This window comes from Pleuronectes platessa, chromosome 15 (assembly GCF_947347685.1).
Source record: "Pleuronectes platessa chromosome 15, fPlePla1.1, whole genome shotgun sequence".
Classification (NCBI taxonomy): Eukaryota; Metazoa; Chordata; class Actinopteri; order Pleuronectiformes; family Pleuronectidae; genus Pleuronectes; species Pleuronectes platessa.
Window position 1 is genome coordinate 3,337,519 of NC_070640.1, and position 20,939 is coordinate 3,358,457.

The window sequence follows — 20,939 nt, forward strand, 5'->3', positions numbered from 1 at the left end:
CAGCCGGTCCGGCTCTCGCTCTCCTGGGGGGGCTGCTGGGATTCCTCACCGCTCTCTCCCTCGCTCTCTCTCTCTCTCTCCCTGGTCCGCTGGAGGAGCTCCTCTCTCTCCCCCTCTCTCTCCTCCTCTCCTCCCCGCAGCGGAGGAGTCAAGCTGCCGAGCACAACACCGGGGGGAGGAGGGGGGGGAGCGGGAGAAGAGCACAGCTGATTTCAAAGTAAAATCATCACTCACGTCAGTTGTTTTTAGATTTCAAAATGTGATTACGAATGATATATTTAATATGAGACATTTTTAATAGTGCTTCCTTACATCCATGGTAGATTAACATCATTTTGACACTGAGCATATTAAATAATGTAAATATTGGACCTTTCTGTGAATGAAAACTGTTATTTTAGCCTATATTTGTTCACATCTAGGAACGTTAAGTGAGCCGAATTCTCTATTACTATTTCCTCTGTGCTTACTATCATTAAAAAAACTGACAGGTAATGATAAATTCCTTTTAATGCAGAGATAAACTAAAAAAAGTGATAATTCACATTCAGGTTCTGTAGACAATTAAAGCAGGTTTGTTCATGGTGGACATGGAAGATAATGGTGTCATGGGAATGTAAAAAAAAACTTTAAATCTAAAAAAACACGTACATCATGTCTTTAAACACAGGTTTTCATGGGTTATGTAGGTTTTAAACACAAATAAGCCGAAGCTAATTAGCTTACCCTAATTGATGATCAGTATACATCTGTTCAACTCACACGGTTACTTCAGATCATGTTTCTCTGATACAAGTCTCCTGTTCTTTCTTTTACAGATTAAAAACATCCACAGAACAAGGTCCCAACTTTTCTTGAGTAAAAACAATCCTGATTTAATCCCTTTTGATGGAAGAAGGTGCCCAACTGTGTTTTATTTTGAAGGTACAAATCGGAAGTGCTGTGTTTTCTGTTCAAGTGGTGGTGGTGGTGTGTGTGTGTGTGTGTGTGGGGGGGGGGGGGGGGGGGGGGGGATTTAGCAGACTGAGCATGCGCAGAGCTGCTGTTATAAACAAGAGGATGAGATGTGCAGTAATTAACACAAATATCCATCTAATTAAAAGTGTTAAAACACATGAGATGAATAAAACACTATGTTTATGTTGGACAGATAAAATGATACAGATATCCGCAGAAATAACTGTGTCAGGAAGCTTCTTCTGGACAATAAGGATGTTCTACAGTCAAATACTAAATATTAAAGTCAAAACATTAGAGTAAAACTTGAAGAATCCAGATCCCGATAGTAAAACCTGATGGAGTCATGAGCAGATACGTGTATTTTCTAACTGGACCTGGATTCTTCATGCCATTATTTTTGTGAAACCAGTAGCGTAAATATTATCTGATACAAAAGTAATTTCTGGACATATTGTTTACAGATTCAAAATAAGAAGTTTTACTGTTTGAAAAAGAAGAATTTGACTAAAAGTAAAAAAAGAAAAAAGATTTATACAATACAATATATCCTAAATGAACATAAACCAATCAATACAATCAGATTAAAAGCCACATCAATACAACATATGTGACACAAGAAAAAGGTTAAATAGTAAAACACAAATTTTTAATCAGTTTTATGTGGAGGTTGTTTATGAGGAGGTTGTGCACCTGCTGCTTGGTTCCTGCAATAGTTTGATGTGTTGGTTTGGCACCATCTCCTGGTCAACCTCCACTGGTTTAATACTGTGCTTAGGTGTGTTTATGTACATTTGTTGTGTGTATTTCTTTGCTGCTACTTATGTTTGTGTCTAATGATGAGAGAATATCCTTCATATTATCTTTACATTATCCTGACCGTTACAACTCGAGGTTGACTTTGCTCTTTACAGATAAATGATAATATACGAAAATACTGTAGATTTATATACACTTCAAAAAGGTCCTTATATCTACTTAAAGCTGCATTATAGTGGATTGTGATCATTTTATTTGTGTATAAAAATGCTAAATTACAAGCGGGAAGGGGTTAAAATTAAGTCTTAACATAAAACAATTAATCAGTGGCGGAATTTCCCTTTAAAACATTTCCCCAAACTATAAACAAAACATATAGTAAGACTTGTTTTCCTGAACTAGGATGAATGAGAAGCCAGCGTGTTGTTTTATAATAAGGTGCTGTTTATTTAACCATTTCATTATTCACATCTCATGGTACTCTCTCCTATAAAGTTTGAATTGTAGTATTTACCATGTGTAATACTGACCTCAGCCTCTTCTCCCAGGCTTCCTGCAGAAACATGAGCTGAGCTCCCGTTTCAACTCCCAACACCCCCTCTGCCTCTGGGCACGTTTGATAGAGGGAGACAGACTCTGGATTTACAGCAATATGCTCATTTCCTTTCCACCTTGTCCTTATTTCTGTAAACCCAAGGGACAGAGGCTGGACGCGGTTAAGAGTCGGAGTCTACGTCGCTGTCGGGCTCAGTCCGGCAAACTGTGAAGTGCTTATCTGGCTATTTGTACACACTGACTGTCTGGATTAAGAGCTTGATCGGTTGACCTCTGACCCCAGAGTGTCCCGACAGCGCCAGGGCCTCGGCGACGCACCGATTCGGCGCCCTCGAGTGACGAGCACCCCCCTGCTGTGTTCTCTCTCGGTTAAGTCGGTGCAGGTTTTGACGTGGATTAAAAACTGGACAGCAGATATTTTGAGCTCCAAACTTCCTTCCCTGTCGGCGTGCCTCTAGACTTGTTGTAGCAGCCGCCCAGACGACACAACCATGGCATCAGAAACTCACCATTAACATTGAGCGGCCTCATCTGGACAGCAAAGGAAACTCCCTCCATCTAAAAACACGTGGAACCGCCTGGTGCAGACTCCCAAATGCAACGTTTGCATTCTTGTCTTTTTTTTTGTTTTTCTTTGTACAACTTTAAGGCAGGAAGTTCCACTTTTTTTAGTTTTTAAATAGGTCTCAGTGTTAGATGCATGCCTCCCTGCACAAGTTTTCTGAATGTATTGGATTTTTTTATTCTAAATAGAGGACGGGAAGCCTGGAAGTACTCTAGTGTCCATCAGGCGTGATCCACTGAAACCACAGTCAACACAAGTCATCCCGACGTGTCGCGCTAGGCCATGTAGAGGAAGGTGTTTATATCGGTCTCATCCCTCTTTATGTACTTGTGATCGATCAGCCACTCGATCTGCTCCTTGATCATCTTCTTCTGTGGTAAAAACATGTTCTTGAGGATCTCCACCAGCTCCGTCTGCAGCTGGGCGTTGTTGATGCGCTTCCTCATCTTCATGATCTGGATTATCGCCTCCTGGACGCGAGGGAGTGTGGAGAAAGGGAAAACAGATGGATTACAGTGTAACGTCAAACCACAGATGTCTGTTCAAAGTCCACGATGGGAAATGTAAGACGATAATGTTTATTCACAGTGTGGGGGGGGATGGGCGCTGCGAGCTCGTCTCCATACCTGTGTTCTTAGTATCCTGAGCTGGACGATGCCCTCGTTCTCCTCCTCCCTCATTCGCTCCGTGGTGAGCTGCAGCCGACCAATCAGGTTAATCTTCCCCCTTTTCTGAACCTTGGAGTTTTTTCTGAAAGATTAAATGAAAAAACAAAACCACTGACTTCCTGCGTCATTGCAAATCTCCATCCAACTTGATTTTGACTTGTGTTACATCCACATTTAGACTCTCATCAGGCCAAATGTTTCCGTCTGACCGGAGCCAAACCGAGTCGAGTCCAAGACGTATTGGAGCATGACAGGTGTTTTATAGGTTTATGTGTCGACTCAGCCCGAATGCAAGTGAGTAGTCCCACAAACAACAGACTAAATCTCTTCTCTTTTCACATGTTGGACAAATATCTGAATTATAAAGAGGCATGTTGAACATACTAGCGGTGGACTCAAGCCTACGAGCTGAGCTGCAATGAGACGGTCCCTGAATTGAGGCACAGCTACTGCTCCTAACGTTGAGTTCCTTACATGAGAGAAAACTCCTGGTTGACCCAGAATAGTGTTCCTTCTGTAAAGTCTTTGGGCGACGACACCACCGGCTCGTACGACAGCACCTGACGCTTCAGTTTGGGAAACGCCACCAGAGACTGGGAGGATTCAGAAGAACAAGACGAGTTCAGAGAGGAAACAAAAACAGCATTTCAGTGAATAAAATCTGATCAGAACCATGAACCTGCTGGTGAGTTTGTGAAAGACATGATGGAACACTCTTTCTTTACCCAGAGAGTGCGTCGCAGCTCTGCGTCCGGCAGCTCGGTGGCTAACTTTAGGTTTTCAAAGCTGATCCTCTCCCGGGGCCTCTGGTTCCAGGCAAACAGCACGGCCAGCTGAAAGGTGGTCACCTCCAGATCGTACTGACCCACCTCGTTCTTGAATGTTATCTAGAGAAATGAGGGAACATTATGTTTAGTCCCTTTCACAGAGAGAGCAAAACGGATCAAGACTCAATCTCAAGGAGTGGAGCTTCGAACAGGAACTTGTAGAGTTGCACTCACAATGCCGTTGGACATGAGGTGATGCCAGTGCAGCTTCCTCCCACTGTGGTTCTTCTTATAGAAATCTTCTACCTCTGGTATCAAATCCTCCAGCTCCGTGGGAAGAGACACAAAGACCTTCTCGCTGCTCCTCGACCAGGCTCCGGCATTTAGGATCTTTATGTTGACCGAGTCCGCTGCGAGGGAACGAACATGGACGTCTTCTTCACTTTAAAACAGGGTTTCCAACCTTAACGTATACGATGCTGTGGATACATAGATAGATGCACCGCTCACCTGGTAAAGCCAGTTTGTTGTGTTTATGCATTTCCTTGAACGATTGGTTGAGGTCTTCCGATACTTTGATGTCCTGAAACATTCTGGCGAGCTTGTTGACATAGTCAGCGGGCATTCCTACTTCCTGTTTCGGATCGATAAACAATCAACAGTTTTGATAGGCGATGATTTCATTGGTATTTTATGGCTGCAATCAAACGACTCTTCAGATTAGTAGAAAATAAAGTGATCTCCAGCCGTGTCCCTCACCCTGAGCCACTCCACCATGTTCTCCTCTATCTCGCTGTCCGCTGAGATGTCCAGGATGAGGCGTCGGGTCAGGTGGGCTTTGTGGTAGCGCATGAACACATCTTTGTTCTGGACGTACTTCAACACCAGCAGCTTTAAATGAGCACACAGATGACTTTAAAACATATGTTGTTTAAAAAAACAATACAACTGAACACAAGTGCTTCCTGACACACACCACTTCCTTGAGCTTGGCTTCTATCTCTTCAGACGTGAGCTTCTTGCTCAGCGGCGTTTTCCTCAGGAGCATGTCACAGTAGTTGGCCAGCAGCTCTGGACATTTTGACTCTGGTTGAGTTTTCAGACCTACCCTGTACAAACGGGCAGAATAATGAATAATAACAAAGAGCGCAGTCAGGCATCAGAAGCTGGATCTCACACAGGGATCTCGACTCTTACCCTTTCTGTTTCAAAGGAAGTTCTAACTTAAATATAGTGGCGTCGTTCACGACAGCTTTGTACGCCTGTGGAGAAGTTTGGAAAATAGTTAAGGATCTGACAAGCGCCTCCTACAACCACAGCGTACTGGTAGTAGGAGTGGAGCTCACTTTGTCTCTGGCTGTGAGGAAGCGTGGGTCGTCCTGAAAAGCTTCTTTCACCAGTCGACTGAAGCGATTAAACAAGGTGAGCAGCTGCTCCACGTATTTCTCTGAGTCCTGCAACAAAGAACAGAGGATGAAGCCAAGAGTTTAAATTCATATGCACCATTAGAAGAGAAGACATTTTATTAATAGCGCTGCCTCAAGTATTCTCAAAGCTAAGAAGGAGGGAACTCAGCGCCTCTATAACTATGATATCAACTTGTTATTGTGTGTAACACTCACGGAGGTGATTGTCTCTGCTGAGGCCACCATATCCGCCAGGCCAGCGTTCATGATGTGATCCTCCAGGTCCTTCAGCATGGGTTCGATCCCGCTGGGCACTTTGTCCATCAGAGAGAACATCAGATGTAACTCTGTGGAGGAGGAACTGTCTTTACTTTGAGTCAGTGTAACTGCTTAAAATACAATTACACAAAGACACAAAAGCCTGAATGACACTGGTCAGACATGGTGAGTTGAAATATCCCACTAGGTGAATGTTTATCGATTTGTTTTATATTCTATAGCCTGAAAAAAACCCATAGATGCTAGATAATAAAAATAACCATTATCCTGAGTCCTAGACTGGAAATTCAATATTAATGTTCCCAGGCTTGTCTCGGTGAAGCACTAAAAGTATAAACAATGTTAAATACCAAGCTTTTATTTGGCCACCGCGTCATAAAACTAGCAGAGGACAGGCTACATTAAATTACTATGGCTGCTCTCAGTCCACTGGTTGGATCCAACTGCACAAGAACAGACACAAACACACATGCACATACAAATGCAATTTGCAAATTACAATGTGTGTTTAATGCAGCACAAACACAGAGCACATTATGTCTCCCGTGAAAATCTATATTCAAAATGTTATCTTAAGAGCAATTTGTGTTGTGTTTTATCTTTGAATCAAGACAAGTGTTGGGAACAAACATATTATATGAGCTCATCTGTCAGATTAAGTGGATTTTAAGAGCAAGTGATGTGTTTCTTAACTTAACGGCCATTTGAGGACACAACATTAAAACATGGATGTATGTATGAATGTTAATTTAATTGATGTGTTGATAAAGAGGTCAAATCAGAAGCAAAATTCTAATTACAAACTTTAAAGTGTTTTTAAAAACCCCAACACTCTCCTATCCCCTTCACTCCATGATGTATATCTTACCTCCATTCCCCACTTCCAGCTTTTGTCTGATGTCTGAGGACTTCATCATGGCTAGACCCGACACATGGACCATTACACAGTAAGAAGACTGATGGAAACACACATACATGTTCTACAAGATGCTGGACAAGAGGGTTGGGTCAGGTGTATTCCCTGGTGCAAACCTGAGCTGGCTGTGCCTTTGGTGGGAGCGGTCCTGCCGTACTCACTCTCGGTTTCATTGCGTTTGATCATGCCCGGGCACTCGGCTAAGATGGTCTCCTTGAAGGACGTTACTAGAGCGTTGACGCAACATTCCATGAGCTGGGAAGATGAGCAGAGGAGGAACAACTCAGGAGAAATGCACACGTTACAGTTTTGTTATTTTTAATGGCTCAGATGGACGATGTGTAGAACTCACTGCTTGTACAGAGTTACAGTCCCGTCTCGTCTCTAAGTATCGCAGTGCACGTTTCTCCTCTTCCCTCAGCTTTGAATCAGCCTGGAGAGAACACACAACAAAGCACACACAACACAATTATTACAAATACACATCGATTTCACATAACATCTCATCTCTATGGCCTTGATATTCTGTGTTTCTTTGGATGGAGAGTTAAAAACTTTTGCATGGTTACTCAAACCAAAATCATATAAACACGGTGTTAAAGTTTGACCTGAATATTTCTGGTCCCTGCTGTGTTTTAAAAAGACTCGAGTTTCAGCCCGATGTTGTGAAATTTAACTGTGAGACAGAAGTTAACGTGAGTGAGTCAGCGAAAATAATTTCCAGAGCAGAAAAATTGTTGCCACATAAGTAATTTCACATGTTTTATATTATTTACTGACCAGCAGCAGATCATTTTTACATTCTCATCTTTATGAGCTTGATTATCCCATTTTTGGATGGAGACTGAATAAAATATAATGTTTATCATCACTCTCAGATACATATTTAATCACCAGGCATTAAATACATCTATCTATGATGCTATCAGTCATAGTAAGAAGATAAGTGAGATCATTTCTTTCCAGGGCCTCTAAATGAAATAGATCTATGACTCATACTTCACTCACATATTTCATGTAGTTTTGGACGCCATTTTGCTGGAGGTAAGCTGGGGCCTGTGTTCTGTAGAAGCGCTCGGTAGAATCCATGTACGCCTTCTCAAAGTTGTCTCTGTAGATCTGCAGCTTGTCGTCGGGGTTGGAGCAAAGATTCACTGCACAGAGAAGAACAAAGGACAAGGTCGACATGAGTCTGGATCAGGAAAAAGTATGAGAACTACACAGAGATGTCAAATTCAACTTACAATATTTAAAAGATCCCAGAAAATAGTAAAAATTACATTGCACAACCAAAGATCTGAGTGAGGTGTAACAGCTTGAAGGTACCCGGTGGACTATTTGACCACTGGTTGCTTTATGGAGAAGGGTATTTATTTATTTATTTATATTCTGTTTGTATGATGCATGTGCAACAGGACGTCCATGCACGTGTGAGCAATAGCCCTTTTAAAGGCTACAAGCTCGAAAACATATCTTGTGAAATAATGTTTCACGAGATAAAAACAAGGATTTGCTGTGCTCATAATTTACATGACGCGTTATTAGGCAAAAGAACAATTTAGATGTCTTTAATGCTGTAGTACACCAAATGAAGACATGTGGATTAATCGAATAAAGTTAATTATTAAAATTATTGCACTTATTGTTCTTAATATCTTGAGTCAATATTAAACCAACAGAGAAAACATATGGAGAATAAAGTTTGTCTGAATGAGAAGAGGGAGTTGACTTTACAGTGAGATCTCTACTGAATGTGATTATCTAACGCTCTCATTGAACAACAGGGCCTTTCGGGGTTAGGATATGTAAACAATAAGATAACCTGGGTTAGTGTTTCTCACCGTAGGACTCCCGCACGCCGATGACCAGCTGGGAGTCGAAGGCCTCTCCCAGTCTCTCAGCGTGCACCAGTTTCATAGCACTGTCTTGTAGCCTGTTCTTAATGTTGGAGAAAATGGACTCGTTCCACGTGTCCAGCATCAGCTGCACAAAGAGGACAGACATGAAGTTGTATTCACATGAGATGTTTCTTTGAATCACAGAGAGACATTTGTTAACACTCCTTGTTTACTCTCTCCTGCAGCTTCTGACCTTGCGGACGATGCTGTCCTCCACGTTAGACTTCTTGTTGCTCCCTTGCTTCCCCATCAGAGTGATCTCCAGCTGGCAGAAAGGTTTGGGCAAGATGTCGCACTGCGTGAAGAACTTCCTCCACTCCACTATGTAGGCCTTCAGTAGCGCTGTGTCGTCCTGATGACTCAACACCCGCTGAGAAAGATTAAGAAACAAAAGGTACAGGGCTGATTAACTCCTGCAGAATGTAACAGACTCACAGATATTAAGCAAGAGGAACCGTACTAGAGCAGTGAAAAGTAAAAAGTGCTGGAGTGGAGATGTCTAAGAGCTAATTAAAGCACTTAGGATGCAAATGAAGTGGACGCATGGGGAAATAAAGGAACACCAGGAATACAGTTAACAGAATAATTTCACAGATGATGGGACAAAGATCTGGTTTTGTCCTGGTCTCACCGCTTGTGCTTGTTTGATGAAATCTAGGATGTCCTCTTTGAGGGCCTGGTGGATCTTAGCTGGACCTTTGTCATCCCACAGACACACAGCATGGACGTCTCTGAGGGAAAAACCGAGAGGAGGGAACCATGTTACCTGTCCTTTCTCTACTGGTTATCAGGTGAAAACCGCTGCGTCAGAGTGAACTTACGAGAACAAGTCAAACCACTGCTGCTTGGTGACGGACTCCTGTCGTAGGAGCTTCAGCACGATGGGACGCATCTGGTCCCATTTGTCCTCGAACTGAAGGGAGCCTTTGTTCTGGAAACACACCGGAGGGAAGTGGACTCTGTTATTCAAACTGTTCATGAACACCGACAACATAAAGGAACATAAAATAGTTAATTATAAATCCTAATCTATGAACTTAACCCATTTTCTAAACTATCTTTAATATCTGCCAATTTTTAACTTGCTCAACAACAATGAAATAACACGACAAACATAAAAACAGCAGCATTTTGTATTGAGAACAGCAAAATATAGTAAATATCTAATTAGTGCAGTATGTCTAAACCCTATGTACAGAATTTGTCCTGATCAATGATTAATGTGTTCATTACTCTTCTGACTTTGGTTCAGTGTTTGATTAATATGCCTGTTACTCTTATTGTGAAACAGATCCAGTTTTGTACAAACTCAAAGTGAGGAAAACAACTGTGTATTCTATTTTATTTATTAAATAACTTGATTATCATAAAAGATGTTTCTTCCACCTGACAAACTGGAATCATTGAAATCATTGCCATACATTCTGTCAATAAATTATCTGAAATATAGATGCAACTCCTTACAGTACAGTACAGTACACTTGTGGTGGTGAAACATTATTACAGACTTCTATTCATTCTGATGAAGCTGTTCCAGAAGATGAATTGGTGAGTAAATCCAGGAAAACCTTGAATCAGTGAGTTGAGAAATGTGCAGAAACAAATGCAGATGTTTTCATAGAGGCGCGGGGGCTGTGGATGATTTCCTCAGTATTATATGACTCATACACTTCAGCCTTCACAGTCACCAGAATCAACTGAACACCTACGGTAGGTTTCAGAGCCAAGTGTCTAACATGTCTATAACTAATCATGATCTGTCTTTCCACTTGACACTGATCGGAATAAATCACAAACCAGCTGCTGTTTGTGTTCAATTAAAAAAGGTGCTGCCAACAAGAGCGCGATTCAATACCTATGAATCCATCACCATTCCACAAACATCATACACACACATATAGATGAATTAATACTATCTACCGCTCTGTTCCTTGGACATTGTTACTATCTGAGCAGTAACTCTCAGCCGTGGTTGCAGTTTCTGAATTAAAACCCAGTATTAAGCCGTCTGCCGAGGACTGAAATAGGCCTGGCTTGTTAATGAAGGTTGATTACTGTGATTGAGGAAGCTGCATGCCATTTTTGTTTGCGGGAAATGGCGTGCAGCTAAGAAAGAAAGTAATGCCCACGCCCACCTGCCTAAGATGCTAAAAACTTGGGACCAATGGATTTTTAGATGGTCCAAAGGGCCATTGAAGCAACTAGAGTTCTACTGGACGGATTAATGGTTAATAATCAGTTAACAAACATTGTTATTGTTTGAATACAATCTAAATGTTCACCCACACTTGTCACAAACTTGTCCTTGCTGTGGACTAATGTAATCAGCCTGTCTTGGGGGGGGTTCTCAGCTCATGGCCCCAGGGAACTCTTGCTCTTGCCTACCCTGTTGCAACGCCCCTGGGTGGGGACAGCTGACATGTGTGCTCCCATGCAGACTTTAGCTGTGGGTGTGTGTCTGTGTGTGCGTGTGTGTGTGTGTGTGTGTGTGTGTGTGTGTGTGTGTGTGTGTGTGTGTGTGTGTGTGTGTGTGTGTGTCCATCATACACAGATGTAAGTGTCCCTTGGAGGAGACCAGTGTTTGGTCCGCAGTGTGATTCTCTAAGAGCTGCACCCAGCTGCAGGGAGTGACTCCTGGCTGGAGTGTCACCTCCTCCTGGGTCACCTCCTCCTGTGCCACCTCCTCCTGTGCCACCTCCTCCTGTGCCACCTCCTCCTCTCGCCTGTAGCAGCCCTACGTGCCCGTGGAGCTCCGCGTTGTTAGCGAGGCACCAGCAGAGGATTAAATACACAGACAGTAGCTTGTAGCAGCTTTAGCTCGACCCACAAGGAGCTGCACAGCTACAGACACTCACTGACAGATGATGCCAGGGTCTGTTGCTAACGTGCACACACACACACACACACACCTACACCTACACACACCCACACCCACACCCACAAACACCCACACACTGTAGTGGTAATTGAGCTTCAGGTGAAGCTAACAACACGCGTCATCAGCCCCTTCACGTTGAGCTGCTTGTGTTTAGCTGGAAACCAGTGAGGTGCACGTAGCTCCAGTTAGCCAGAGGTAAGTTCCCAGCTGCCCGCAGGAGTGGACGCGCACAGCGGAGACACGTCCGGCTCCGCGGGGCTGACCGCTGGGGACCGGGCTGGACACCGAACCCACAACCCGCGGGTGACACCGGCTCCAGCCCGCGGGCAACGCGAAGATATTGAATTGAAGTGGCTCCTACCTTCAGCAAATTAGACGTCGCCATGTTCCCCTCAACTTATCCTCTCGTGAAACCTCGCGAGAGCTGCGCAGCGTTCAGAGATGAGGCTTATCTCACTTTAAAAATAAGAGATTTAACTTTTTATTAGTAAATCTATTTAATGTGAATTAATGAAAGAGACGTTTAACACATCTGATCGTCGTGAATATATTTCTTCTCTCAATAAAGTTTAAGTTCTTTTTTTTTGTGGGCTTGATATGTTAATTGTCTTATTCTTGACATAAATAACAATATTTGTGATTGTATGTGTAGAAAAGACAGAAATATAAGATGTTCTCAGTAAGACCCAATATAAAGTCTAACAATATTTAAAATAAAAAAGATAATGTACAGACATTTTAAATATATATGTCACGAAATAAAAACATCAAAAAACGACAAAACAACCCTTTATACACATTTTTTTATTTGACATTGTTTATTAACATATTTTTTAGTTGAAATGTTTAATAAATAATTGATAATCCTCTTCATATTCTAATTGTAATTTTGAAAATAATATGTAAATCAAATCTTACAATATTTTTGTTACTGAAAAGATGTAGACCCAAAGAAGTCATAATCTAAAAGAAAATGAGCAGGGATAAAAACTATTTGAAAAAAAATAGGGAAAAGCTGCAAATGAAAAACATTAAAAAGCATATTTTTATGTATCATCTTCCAATAATGTCCATTATTGTGCTCACATCTCACACTGCACAACCAGTTATAGTCAGATACATTTAATTTAAAAGTCCAGTTTAATTTAATGTGTTTGCTTGTTTATTTTTTAATGATGCATATCATAAGTGTTTGGATTTTTAAAAATTGTTTTATTGAGGTAACCTCAGGTAGCTTAAGGTGAGTATTTCACATTCTGTCTTTGTTTCCTCACTTATACTGCTACTAATATTCCACTGAAATCTCTGAAATCCTACTTATACAGCTCGAAGTATCCTACTGCAACATTACTGGTCTGGGCAGAAGTACAAGTGGTGGTAACATCTACTGTGTCTTTTTATCTATTTATACTCTTTAGCTCAGGTCTTATGACCTTTAGTCCACTTTCAGCAGAGTCTGGGAAAACTGGGAGAGCAAGAGTAAAAGGCAAACTGTGGCTAGCTGTGTGTTACACACTGGGAGCAACACTGGAGATAAGCAAACATTATTTCTAAAGTTTCAAGGACGGTTTTTGTTTCTGCTCATGATGTTTCTTCATTCTTTCTCTGTATGATAGGCTCGGTCAGATGCTTTCCCACACAGGCGAGGGGAATAAGGATAACACCAGCAGGTTTGGTGAACAGCACAAGGGAATACATTATTATGGCTTAAGATTCTGAAAATAAAATTCGATTTTTAGAAAAGTCTCATATTTCTACACTTCTGGTGGATTTTCTTTCTCATGTTTTTAGAAATTAAAAGTAATTTATTCATTTTGACAATTGTTTCCCACAAAAAAGTTTGTGAGGGAATTTTTCCCCTATAAATACTGAGAAGAAGAAGTCATGATAGCGCCTCCCTGTGGAGAGATGGTCTCAAAGCATTTGGTCCAGTAGCAGCTCAGTCTCCAAACAAGCAGCAGATCTCAGACTCTTCTCTCCTTTGAACGTTCGGTGAGTCCAACAGTCTCTTTACTTCTTGTTCTTCCAGAACATGCCTCTCTATTGGAGGAAAAGCTTGTTGTTGTGTTTGTGTTTGTATTGTTTTATATCTTAAAGAGGGTTCACTCTGCTCAAAGTCTGAGAAATAGAATGATTTGAACTGATTGGTTTGTTTGTTGTTTATCCCTGAAAGTGTTATTGTCTTGTTTGTTGATCTTCCTCGTGTTTACTGACAGAAATGTTTGTTAATTCAACATGAAAAGTTTATTTTTGGTTGAAGTTGATTCAACGTTAAAGAAACGTTTCTACATGTAGAATCACTAAGGTTCATGTTTTATTTTGAAGTAACATGTAATTAATATTTTGTGACTGGGCCTGTTTCTACTGGGGATTTTAAACTCAATGAGGATTGAATAACCATTGTCAGAGAAGGGGATTCTTTCATTTTACATAAAGCTTTATTTCACTGTGATGCAACTTCTGTAGACTTAGACAGTAAAGACACATTTTTATAAAATGAAGAAGTAAATTAGGAAGTAAATCGGCCAGATATTTTCGGAGGTGAAGTGCAACGGCCTCCCCACAAAAATTAAAAACGCATGAACGTTCCTCTCAGCTCTCAGCAGCTTTTGGAAAATGTTACAATCTTTCAACTGAGGAAGCACAAACTGGCAGATCAGAATTTTCAACTTCTTTCACTGATTTCACACAGATGTTAAACTTTGAGGTTTGAATTACATATTTGAATGGGATTCATTTGAGTTGTTTTGTTTACAAACACATCAAATTCAATACAACTACTTTAACCCTTTGACACACGAGCTAAACAATCGACATGGACAACATGGGTCAGAAATCACCCGTATTCATTTCCCATGTAGTGTTTCTCTGCTATATCCTTAAACTAAATGTATTTTAACATCTAATATTCTACGTTTTCATTAAATATCTTGTTTTTGATCATTATTTCCTTTTTTCCTTTCTTAGTTTATGAACAAACGTAAATTGTGTCTAAATCACTTTTACACACATGGGTCAAAAATGACTCTTACAGTTTATATTCACTACGGTTCATGTCACACATCTGCTTTTGCACATCTGATGAAAGTCTTATTTCACAATCCAGTACTAGTGAAAAAGAGAAATACTCTAACCAGCTCTTGACTTATTCTTTTCTAGTTAGCTAACCATGGTTAGATCAGACCTGGCAGAACCGTTCCTCATCAGTACGACCTACATGATGTGTATCGTGGTGGAGATGTGTTTCCATACTTCGTTAAGTAAACAGTAAATTAGTGACCTTTCCTTTTAAATACTCAATAGCACCAGATCAAGTTTGAGTGCTCTTCAACCAATCAGAGCCCAGGAGGCGGGGCTAGGCAGCAGGAAGTTAGGCTGATTCAGTGAGGAGGGGCTCCAGCTCCGCGTGGAGGATAAATTATTATTAAGCGTGAGAAATAATCACATCTGCAAAAATTGGTCATGACGGAAGAAGAAGAAAAGGTTCGTACACACGCAGTGTTTTTAATTCTACCGAAGGAACTTCCAGACATTAATCTTTAGCCATTTGTAGAACGCGCTAATCCGAACTCCATTGGACAAAGTATAACATTTCAATTATTTTGGTTATTGCCGGTCATTCATTCATGTTCTATCCTAATTTAAAAAAGAACTCAAGTCAATTAGGGCTAAGTTTAAATTCGGCGTAAGAAGTTTCTATTTAAAATGTTAAACAGAAGGTTAAACAATCCACAACGTGCAATGCAAACACAGCCTGTGAGTTTAACATCAAACTGCTGCAGCCAGTTCTGAATTAACCACAAAATAAATCCAGTTCGTATGAATCATCTTTTTACTTGTAAGTATTCATTCCATAAAGAATAAAGATGTTTGTATGTGAAGGTTGTTTCTAGTTGTCCCCAGAAGTACCTGCTCATCGTGGACCATCATTTCTGTGACCGTAATTTTTTTTGAAAGATGAAAGAAGATTAAATAATCACATGACATTCCTGTGCAGATTCTGTTTCTGCTCTGCTTGATCAGTCCGATGAAGACAGGAAGTGAAAACTAGCCTGTGTTGGCTTTCATCTGTCTGTCTCTCTGTCTCTGCAGCTCTAGGTCTCAGAGACATGGAAGGACGTGAGGAGGAGAGACGGTGTGGGAAGTGGAGGGTGGCCTGTGGTCTGTACAGCTACAACCTGAGGGATGTCTTCACATGGTGAGTATTTCAAAGATATGTCATAGTAATATGTGCAATACTCCACCAGTTCTTACGCTAAATTGTTTATTGTCTTATGTGTCAACTCACTGAATAAGCAGGAGATTAACTGTTTAGTCAGGAAAGAAACAAATGATGGACAACTATTTTCATAACTGACTTTGTTATTTGTACGTATCACCCTGTGCTCTGTGATGTTGTAAGAGGCATTAATCAGTGCTTTCTCTCATTTTATTAATTATGAGTATTTGAGTTATCGTTGTTATAGGTGGAGTCGTCCAGCCTCTGTCTCAAACACTGGGTTTTAGCTCCTGTCTCTTTAAGAGCCGCTTCCTGATATAGCCAAGTCTGCTCTGATTGGCCAGCTGATCCACTCTGTTGTGATTGGTCACAACCACTTCCAGACTTTTACATTCACAAAAATGCTATTTTACAAACTAGAGGAGAGAAAAAGTGAAAAAGCATAATATGTCTCCTTTAGATAACAGAGAGTTTATCAGAGAAAATTCTGCTAAAACACATTCTCTTATTCCCAGTCAGCAATCTTTTTATTCTGCTGTGACCCCTAAACAAAAATGAAAACGTGCCTGATGTTTTAGTTTTCAAATATCAGCTCAACACCCCTTGACTCTCCAGGCATCTCCTGAAGACCGTGCTCATGGGCCAGGTCTTGTCTCTGCTGATCTGTGGCACGGCGGTGAGCTGTCAGTACCTGGCCGATGCCGGCGTGGAGACGCCCATGCTGCAGAGCTTCCTGAACTACGCCCTGCTGCTGCTGGTCTACACCACCATCCTGCTCACACGCAAAGGTCAGGACCCCCGATCCGTGTTCAGTAACTGATCACAAGTTTCAGCAGCTTTGAAAAATTAACAATTTAAGTCCATCTAAATCACATCAATCATAAAACATATTTTTGTAAGATGGTTTAATGTCACTTTGGTTCAACATTTATGGAACTAGGAATAAAAAACCTCTCTTTAAATCCATGAAACTTAAGGTTGATCCCAGTTTATATCACATGGTGACACCAGCTCCTCTCTTTAGCTGAAGAATTTTTTTAATCGGATCACATGACACAATTATCCAATTATAAAGGGGCTTAAGAGAACAAGAGAGCCTGTCATCTTGAAGTATTTCTCTTCACTTCACCAGACACATCTCTCCACTTTAAGCTTTTCTCACATAATAAGACATGAACCAAAATGAAAATGTTTCCCCCTCGTTCTCTCTCCTACTCTGAAGTAAACCTCTCTCATTCCTGCAGGTGAAAGAAACATCATACACATTTTAAAAACCAAGTGGTGGAAGTATTTTGTGATGGGTCTGGCAGATGTGGAGGCAAACTATGCAGTTGTGAAGGCGTACCAGTACACCACGCTGACCAGTATCCAGGTAGGAGGACTCTTTACTGTCTTTACTGGTTTATTAAATCATTGTCAAGAACCGTGGATATTACCCATCATCCCTGTCTAACTGAACCAAACTCTGTTTAGACTTCTTCTTATTTTAAGAGCTTCCCTGTTGTCTTTGTGTGTTTCAGCTGCTGGACTGCTTTGTGATCCCGGTGCTGATGCTGCTCTCCTGGTTCTTGCTGAAGACTCGCTACAGGCTGGTTCACTTTGTAGCCGTGTCGGTGTGTTTGCTGGGGGTGGGGGCCATGGTGGGAGCGGACATTCAGGCCGGAAGAGACCAAGGATCCAGTAAGAACACTTATTCATCACTTATATTTGTTATATGAATGTGATCAGGCTTTGTAGCAGTGACTTGTTGTGCAGTTTCTGATTTAAACTATACAAATGTGTGTTATTCTCTACACAAAATGACCTTAACATCTGTGAAGGTCAGACACAAATTGACAAGAAGTCATCTTATCTTTAAAAGACCAGGTTGTTATAGAACAAAACGTCCTCTCCACGTTCCCAAGCTTCCATCACGGGTTCTTTATATAAGAATAGGAACCACCTTTGTCTTCCCTCTTGTGTGTGCAGCCCGTGACGTGATGCTGGGTGACGGTCTGGTTCTCGTCAGTGCCGTCCTGTATGCGGTGTCCAACGTGTGTCAAGAGCACACGGTGAAGAACCTGAGCCGGATCGAGTTCCTGGGCATGATGGGTCTGTTCGGGACCCTGATCAGCGGCATTCAGCTGTAAGAACCTTTTATTTAACTTTTCGACTCAACAAGATTGTGACCTTGTGCAAAAAGGATTCTGTAACACATTGTCCGTTCTGAGTGGCTATGTAATGTTAGAAAGCTGAATCTAACTAATCTCTACTTACCATTTATGTTTCTTGACTTTTCAGAGTTGTACTGGAAATTCCTGCAGTAGGAGCGATAAAGTGGGACGTTCGTATCTGTAAGTGAAACGTCTGTTTTGTTAAATTAGTGTTGTTGATAGTTGATGACTGCTACCGGAGTTTCATCACTGTCTAACTCTTTTTCCTGTGATCTGCAGCCGTCCTGTTTGCAGTTTACGCCCTGTGCATGTACGCCCTGTACAGCTTCATGCCTGTGGTGGTGAAGATGACCAGCGCTACTGCCGTCAACCTGTCCCTGCTCACCGCCGACCTCTTCAGCCTCTTCTGTGGCCTCTTTCTCTTCCACTACAAAGTGAGTCTCAGTAAAAAGCATCACTGTGTTGCTGACAGGTATTAATTCATGTTCAATGAGCTCCAGAACTTTTTAGTTGTTTTGAAAAGAGTCGGATAAAGAAGGGAAGTTGGCATAACTCTGCCATGGTTAACATTCTATCTCAACAAGTTAAAGAAAGTGGAAGAAATATCCCAGCGCCCAATAATCCAGAGCTGCTCCAAAATGAAATGGTTGAGATGAATACTTAGATGAAAGATTAATGAATGAATGAATGAATACTTAAAATAAATGATTTTAAAGAATCTCAAATGGCAGAGATTGAGTCAAATGGCCGATTTGGCGATGACGTCTAAACATAGCTCCAATAAAACCTCTCTAACCTTGCTCTGCTTTATTTTGTTAGAGTAAAAATTGGCACAGATAATGTTCGGATGTTGTGCTTTGGGATGATGGAGATTTTGGGCTTCTTATTCAATATTCAGTCTTGGATGTTACATTTCTGTTTCAGCGGAAATTAAAACTTTCAATTATTTTTATTTCGTTACCCCTTATTTACTCTGTCCCACTCGAGCTCTCAGAAGTGTTACATAGACACCCAGATTGTTCTTATATAATTGTAGGCGTGTTATTTTCACCAGGGGCCTGAGAAATAGGCCCTTCATTATTAAATATGATTTGGTTTTCATGGACAGGGGAGGAGGAGCCTCGCTCAGAAACTGAATCTGTCCTCTTGAGAAGGTTGATAACGTTCCTATCTGCCGTCTCATCCACAGTTTTCACTCCTGTACATCATCTCGTTCGTGGTCATCACTGTGGGCTTCATCATGTTCAACGCTATTCCCACCTACACGGCTCTACCGGAGGACGACCCCGCGGACCCCCCCCCCGGGAGCCCCTCCGACCAGCTGCTGGCAGCCGACACAGACTCTGAGAGGAACGAGACGCTCACCGCCGTCGCTGCACTATGACGCAAACTGACTGACGACAGAACAAGGGCTTTTATTTTGGAAGACAAACGCAGCTAGACTGCAACACTGAGATGTGTCAGAGTGAGAAGATTATTTTTATACCATTGCTCAGTGGGCGAACATCATCTCTAACGTTTAGATTATTACAGAAGTGCACGTTTTCTTGTACTTCAGACATCGCATGTCTTCCACTGCAGTTACCACTGACACATTATGAATTGTTATTTATGCTGTTTTATAGATCCTCTGTTACTGCACTCCTTGTGGACGTGTTAAACACAATCACTATGTCTGGTCACTGGTATTTTTTTGTCTCCAAACTGATTGGCGATTTGTCTTGTTTCTCCATTTTTAACATTAATATATTTTATATTTTATTCGATGGGTTGAAGCCTCACTCCAAAGCCGGTAAACCTTTTGACTCCCTCTGGAGACATCGAGAGCCCCATCAGCCAAATGTAAAGAAAATAGGGCGCTCACTCGAAAACCCATCAGAGATCTCATTTGTGCAAACAAGGGATTTTAACATCTAGTCAGAACTGTGCTGTTACGTTCAACTGTATCTTTTTTCAGTTTAACTTTCAACGGATACACTTTATGCATGGATTTCATTGACCTTTGCCTGGTATCGCTAAGAGTTAAATACGTCTGCCTGCAGCAGAGTTTTTTATCTATTTATTTTATACTTAAAATCCATTTTTACATTTTATATTTAATGTGCTTGTTTGTTTATTCGGTATAAAGCTTCAAATAAAACTCATCGATCAGTCTGATATTGTTTGGGGTGTGTGAGTTGACTTTAAGGCATGTGACAGACTGATGACCCTCGCGGCCAAATTAACTAAACATTGTGTGTTTTGAGAGAAGTTAATGATTTTTTTTAATGAGTTTTGCATTAGAGTTTGTATTTGAGAAATGTGACTCCAACTTAGTGTTTTTTGCTCAGTTTTTGGTCCCTACCAGCTAAATGCTTAGTTTAAGATTCTAAATGCACCTTTATCCTATTAACATAACATACTCTTATGAAAGATCAAAATCTACACAATCTCACTGGCTTTTAAAGAATTCTCTGATCGTTTCTTCCTCTAAACAATCAACAAATGGCCCGTAATGCTGTGGCCGGAGGTGTGCACCCTGTGTGCCGTGCACCGCATTGCCTCGCTGCAGCTTTTAGACGCGACCTGCTCAGCCTCGGTCACACACTTGTCATCATGATGGAGGAAACGCAGGAGACTGTAGCAGCCGAGTGAAGAGGACTGAACGCTGCGGCTCCGCCACATCCACACCGCTCGTTTCACCTGGTGCTGTTTGTAGAGAAACCCGGTGAGAAGAAACACGTCTTGTATGATTGTACAGGTTTTTACTGCATGCGTTTGTTTGTGCGGGGCTCGTTTCTGTTGCTGGGGATTATTATGCGTAGTGTTTGCTTGCAGGAAGACGATCGAGCAGCAGTCGCCTGGTTTCACAGGATCACGTTGGTCTCTAGAAGGAGGAATATTCCTCCGTGCAGCTTGAATATTGTGTGTCGGTTGTGT

The 20,939-nt window shown here is 41.4% G+C and overlaps 2 protein-coding genes across 7 annotated transcripts; one reads left to right on the forward strand and one right to left on the reverse strand.

Annotated features, from left to right (window-relative positions):
• Positions 1–2,139: 2,139 nt before the first annotated feature.
• Positions 2,140–12,056, reverse strand: LOC128457501 (cullin-5). 6 transcript variants are annotated; one of them, XM_053442213.1, is made up of 20 exons: positions 12,010–12,056; positions 9,592–9,701; positions 9,402–9,501; positions 8,964–9,140; positions 8,714–8,855; positions 7,881–8,026; positions 7,225–7,305; positions 6,989–7,127; positions 6,825–6,875; positions 5,894–6,024; positions 5,618–5,725; positions 5,469–5,533; positions 5,248–5,380; positions 5,031–5,162; positions 4,782–4,905; positions 4,506–4,681; positions 4,230–4,391; positions 3,979–4,097; positions 3,463–3,586; positions 2,140–3,306 (listed from the first exon to the last, which is right to left on the reverse strand). In XM_053442213.1, the coding sequence occupies exons 1-20, from the start codon at positions 12,031–12,033 to the stop codon at positions 3,112–3,114; spliced, it is 2,439 nt and encodes an 812-aa protein (XP_053298188.1). In that variant the 5' UTR covers positions 12,034–12,056; the 3' UTR covers positions 2,140–3,111. The 6 variants fall into 6 exon arrangements, with proteins under 6 accessions (XP_053298188.1, XP_053298187.1, XP_053298192.1 ...); XM_053442212.1 differs by having other exon boundaries at positions 4,506–4,705; XM_053442217.1 differs by lacking the exon at positions 6,825–6,875 and having other exon boundaries at positions 7,034–7,127.
• A 2,942-nt stretch (positions 12,057–14,998) lies between these two features.
• LOC128456930 (solute carrier family 35 member F2) lies at positions 14,999–20,179 on the forward strand. Its single transcript, XM_053441365.1, has 9 exons — positions 14,999–15,131; positions 15,741–15,846; positions 16,483–16,655; positions 17,112–17,239; positions 17,388–17,547; positions 17,836–17,992; positions 18,148–18,200; positions 18,300–18,454; positions 19,210–20,179. Exons 2-9 carry the CDS (start codon positions 15,758–15,760, stop codon positions 19,402–19,404), a joined length of 1,110 nt encoding a protein of 369 aa, XP_053297340.1. The 5' UTR covers positions 14,999–15,131; positions 15,741–15,757; the 3' UTR covers positions 19,405–20,179.
• Positions 20,180–20,939: the final 760 nt, after the last annotated feature.

Coding starts and splice junctions, on each gene's coding strand:
- LOC128456930 (XM_053441365.1), top strand. CDS start 15,758: ATGGAAGGACGTGAGGAGGAGAGACGGTGTGGGAAGTGGAGGGTGGCC. Junction 17,240..17,387: donor CCACGCTGACCAGTATCCAG/GTAGGAGGACTC, acceptor TGTGTGTTTCAG/CTGCTGGACTGCTTTGTGAT. Junction 18,201..18,299: donor AAAGTGGGACGTTCGTATCT/GTAAGTGAAACG, acceptor TGTGATCTGCAG/CCGTCCTGTTTGCAGTTTAC.
- LOC128457501 (XM_053442212.1), bottom strand. CDS start 12,033: ATGGCGACGTCTAATTTGCTGAAG. Junction 7,128..7,224: donor ACTGTAACTCTGTACAAGCA/GTGAGTTCTACA, acceptor TCATCTTCCCAG/CTCATGGAATGTTGCGTCAA. Junction 5,726..5,893: donor CAGCAGAGACAATCACCTCC/GTGAGTGTTACA, acceptor TCTTTGTTGCAG/GACTCAGAGAAATACGTGGA.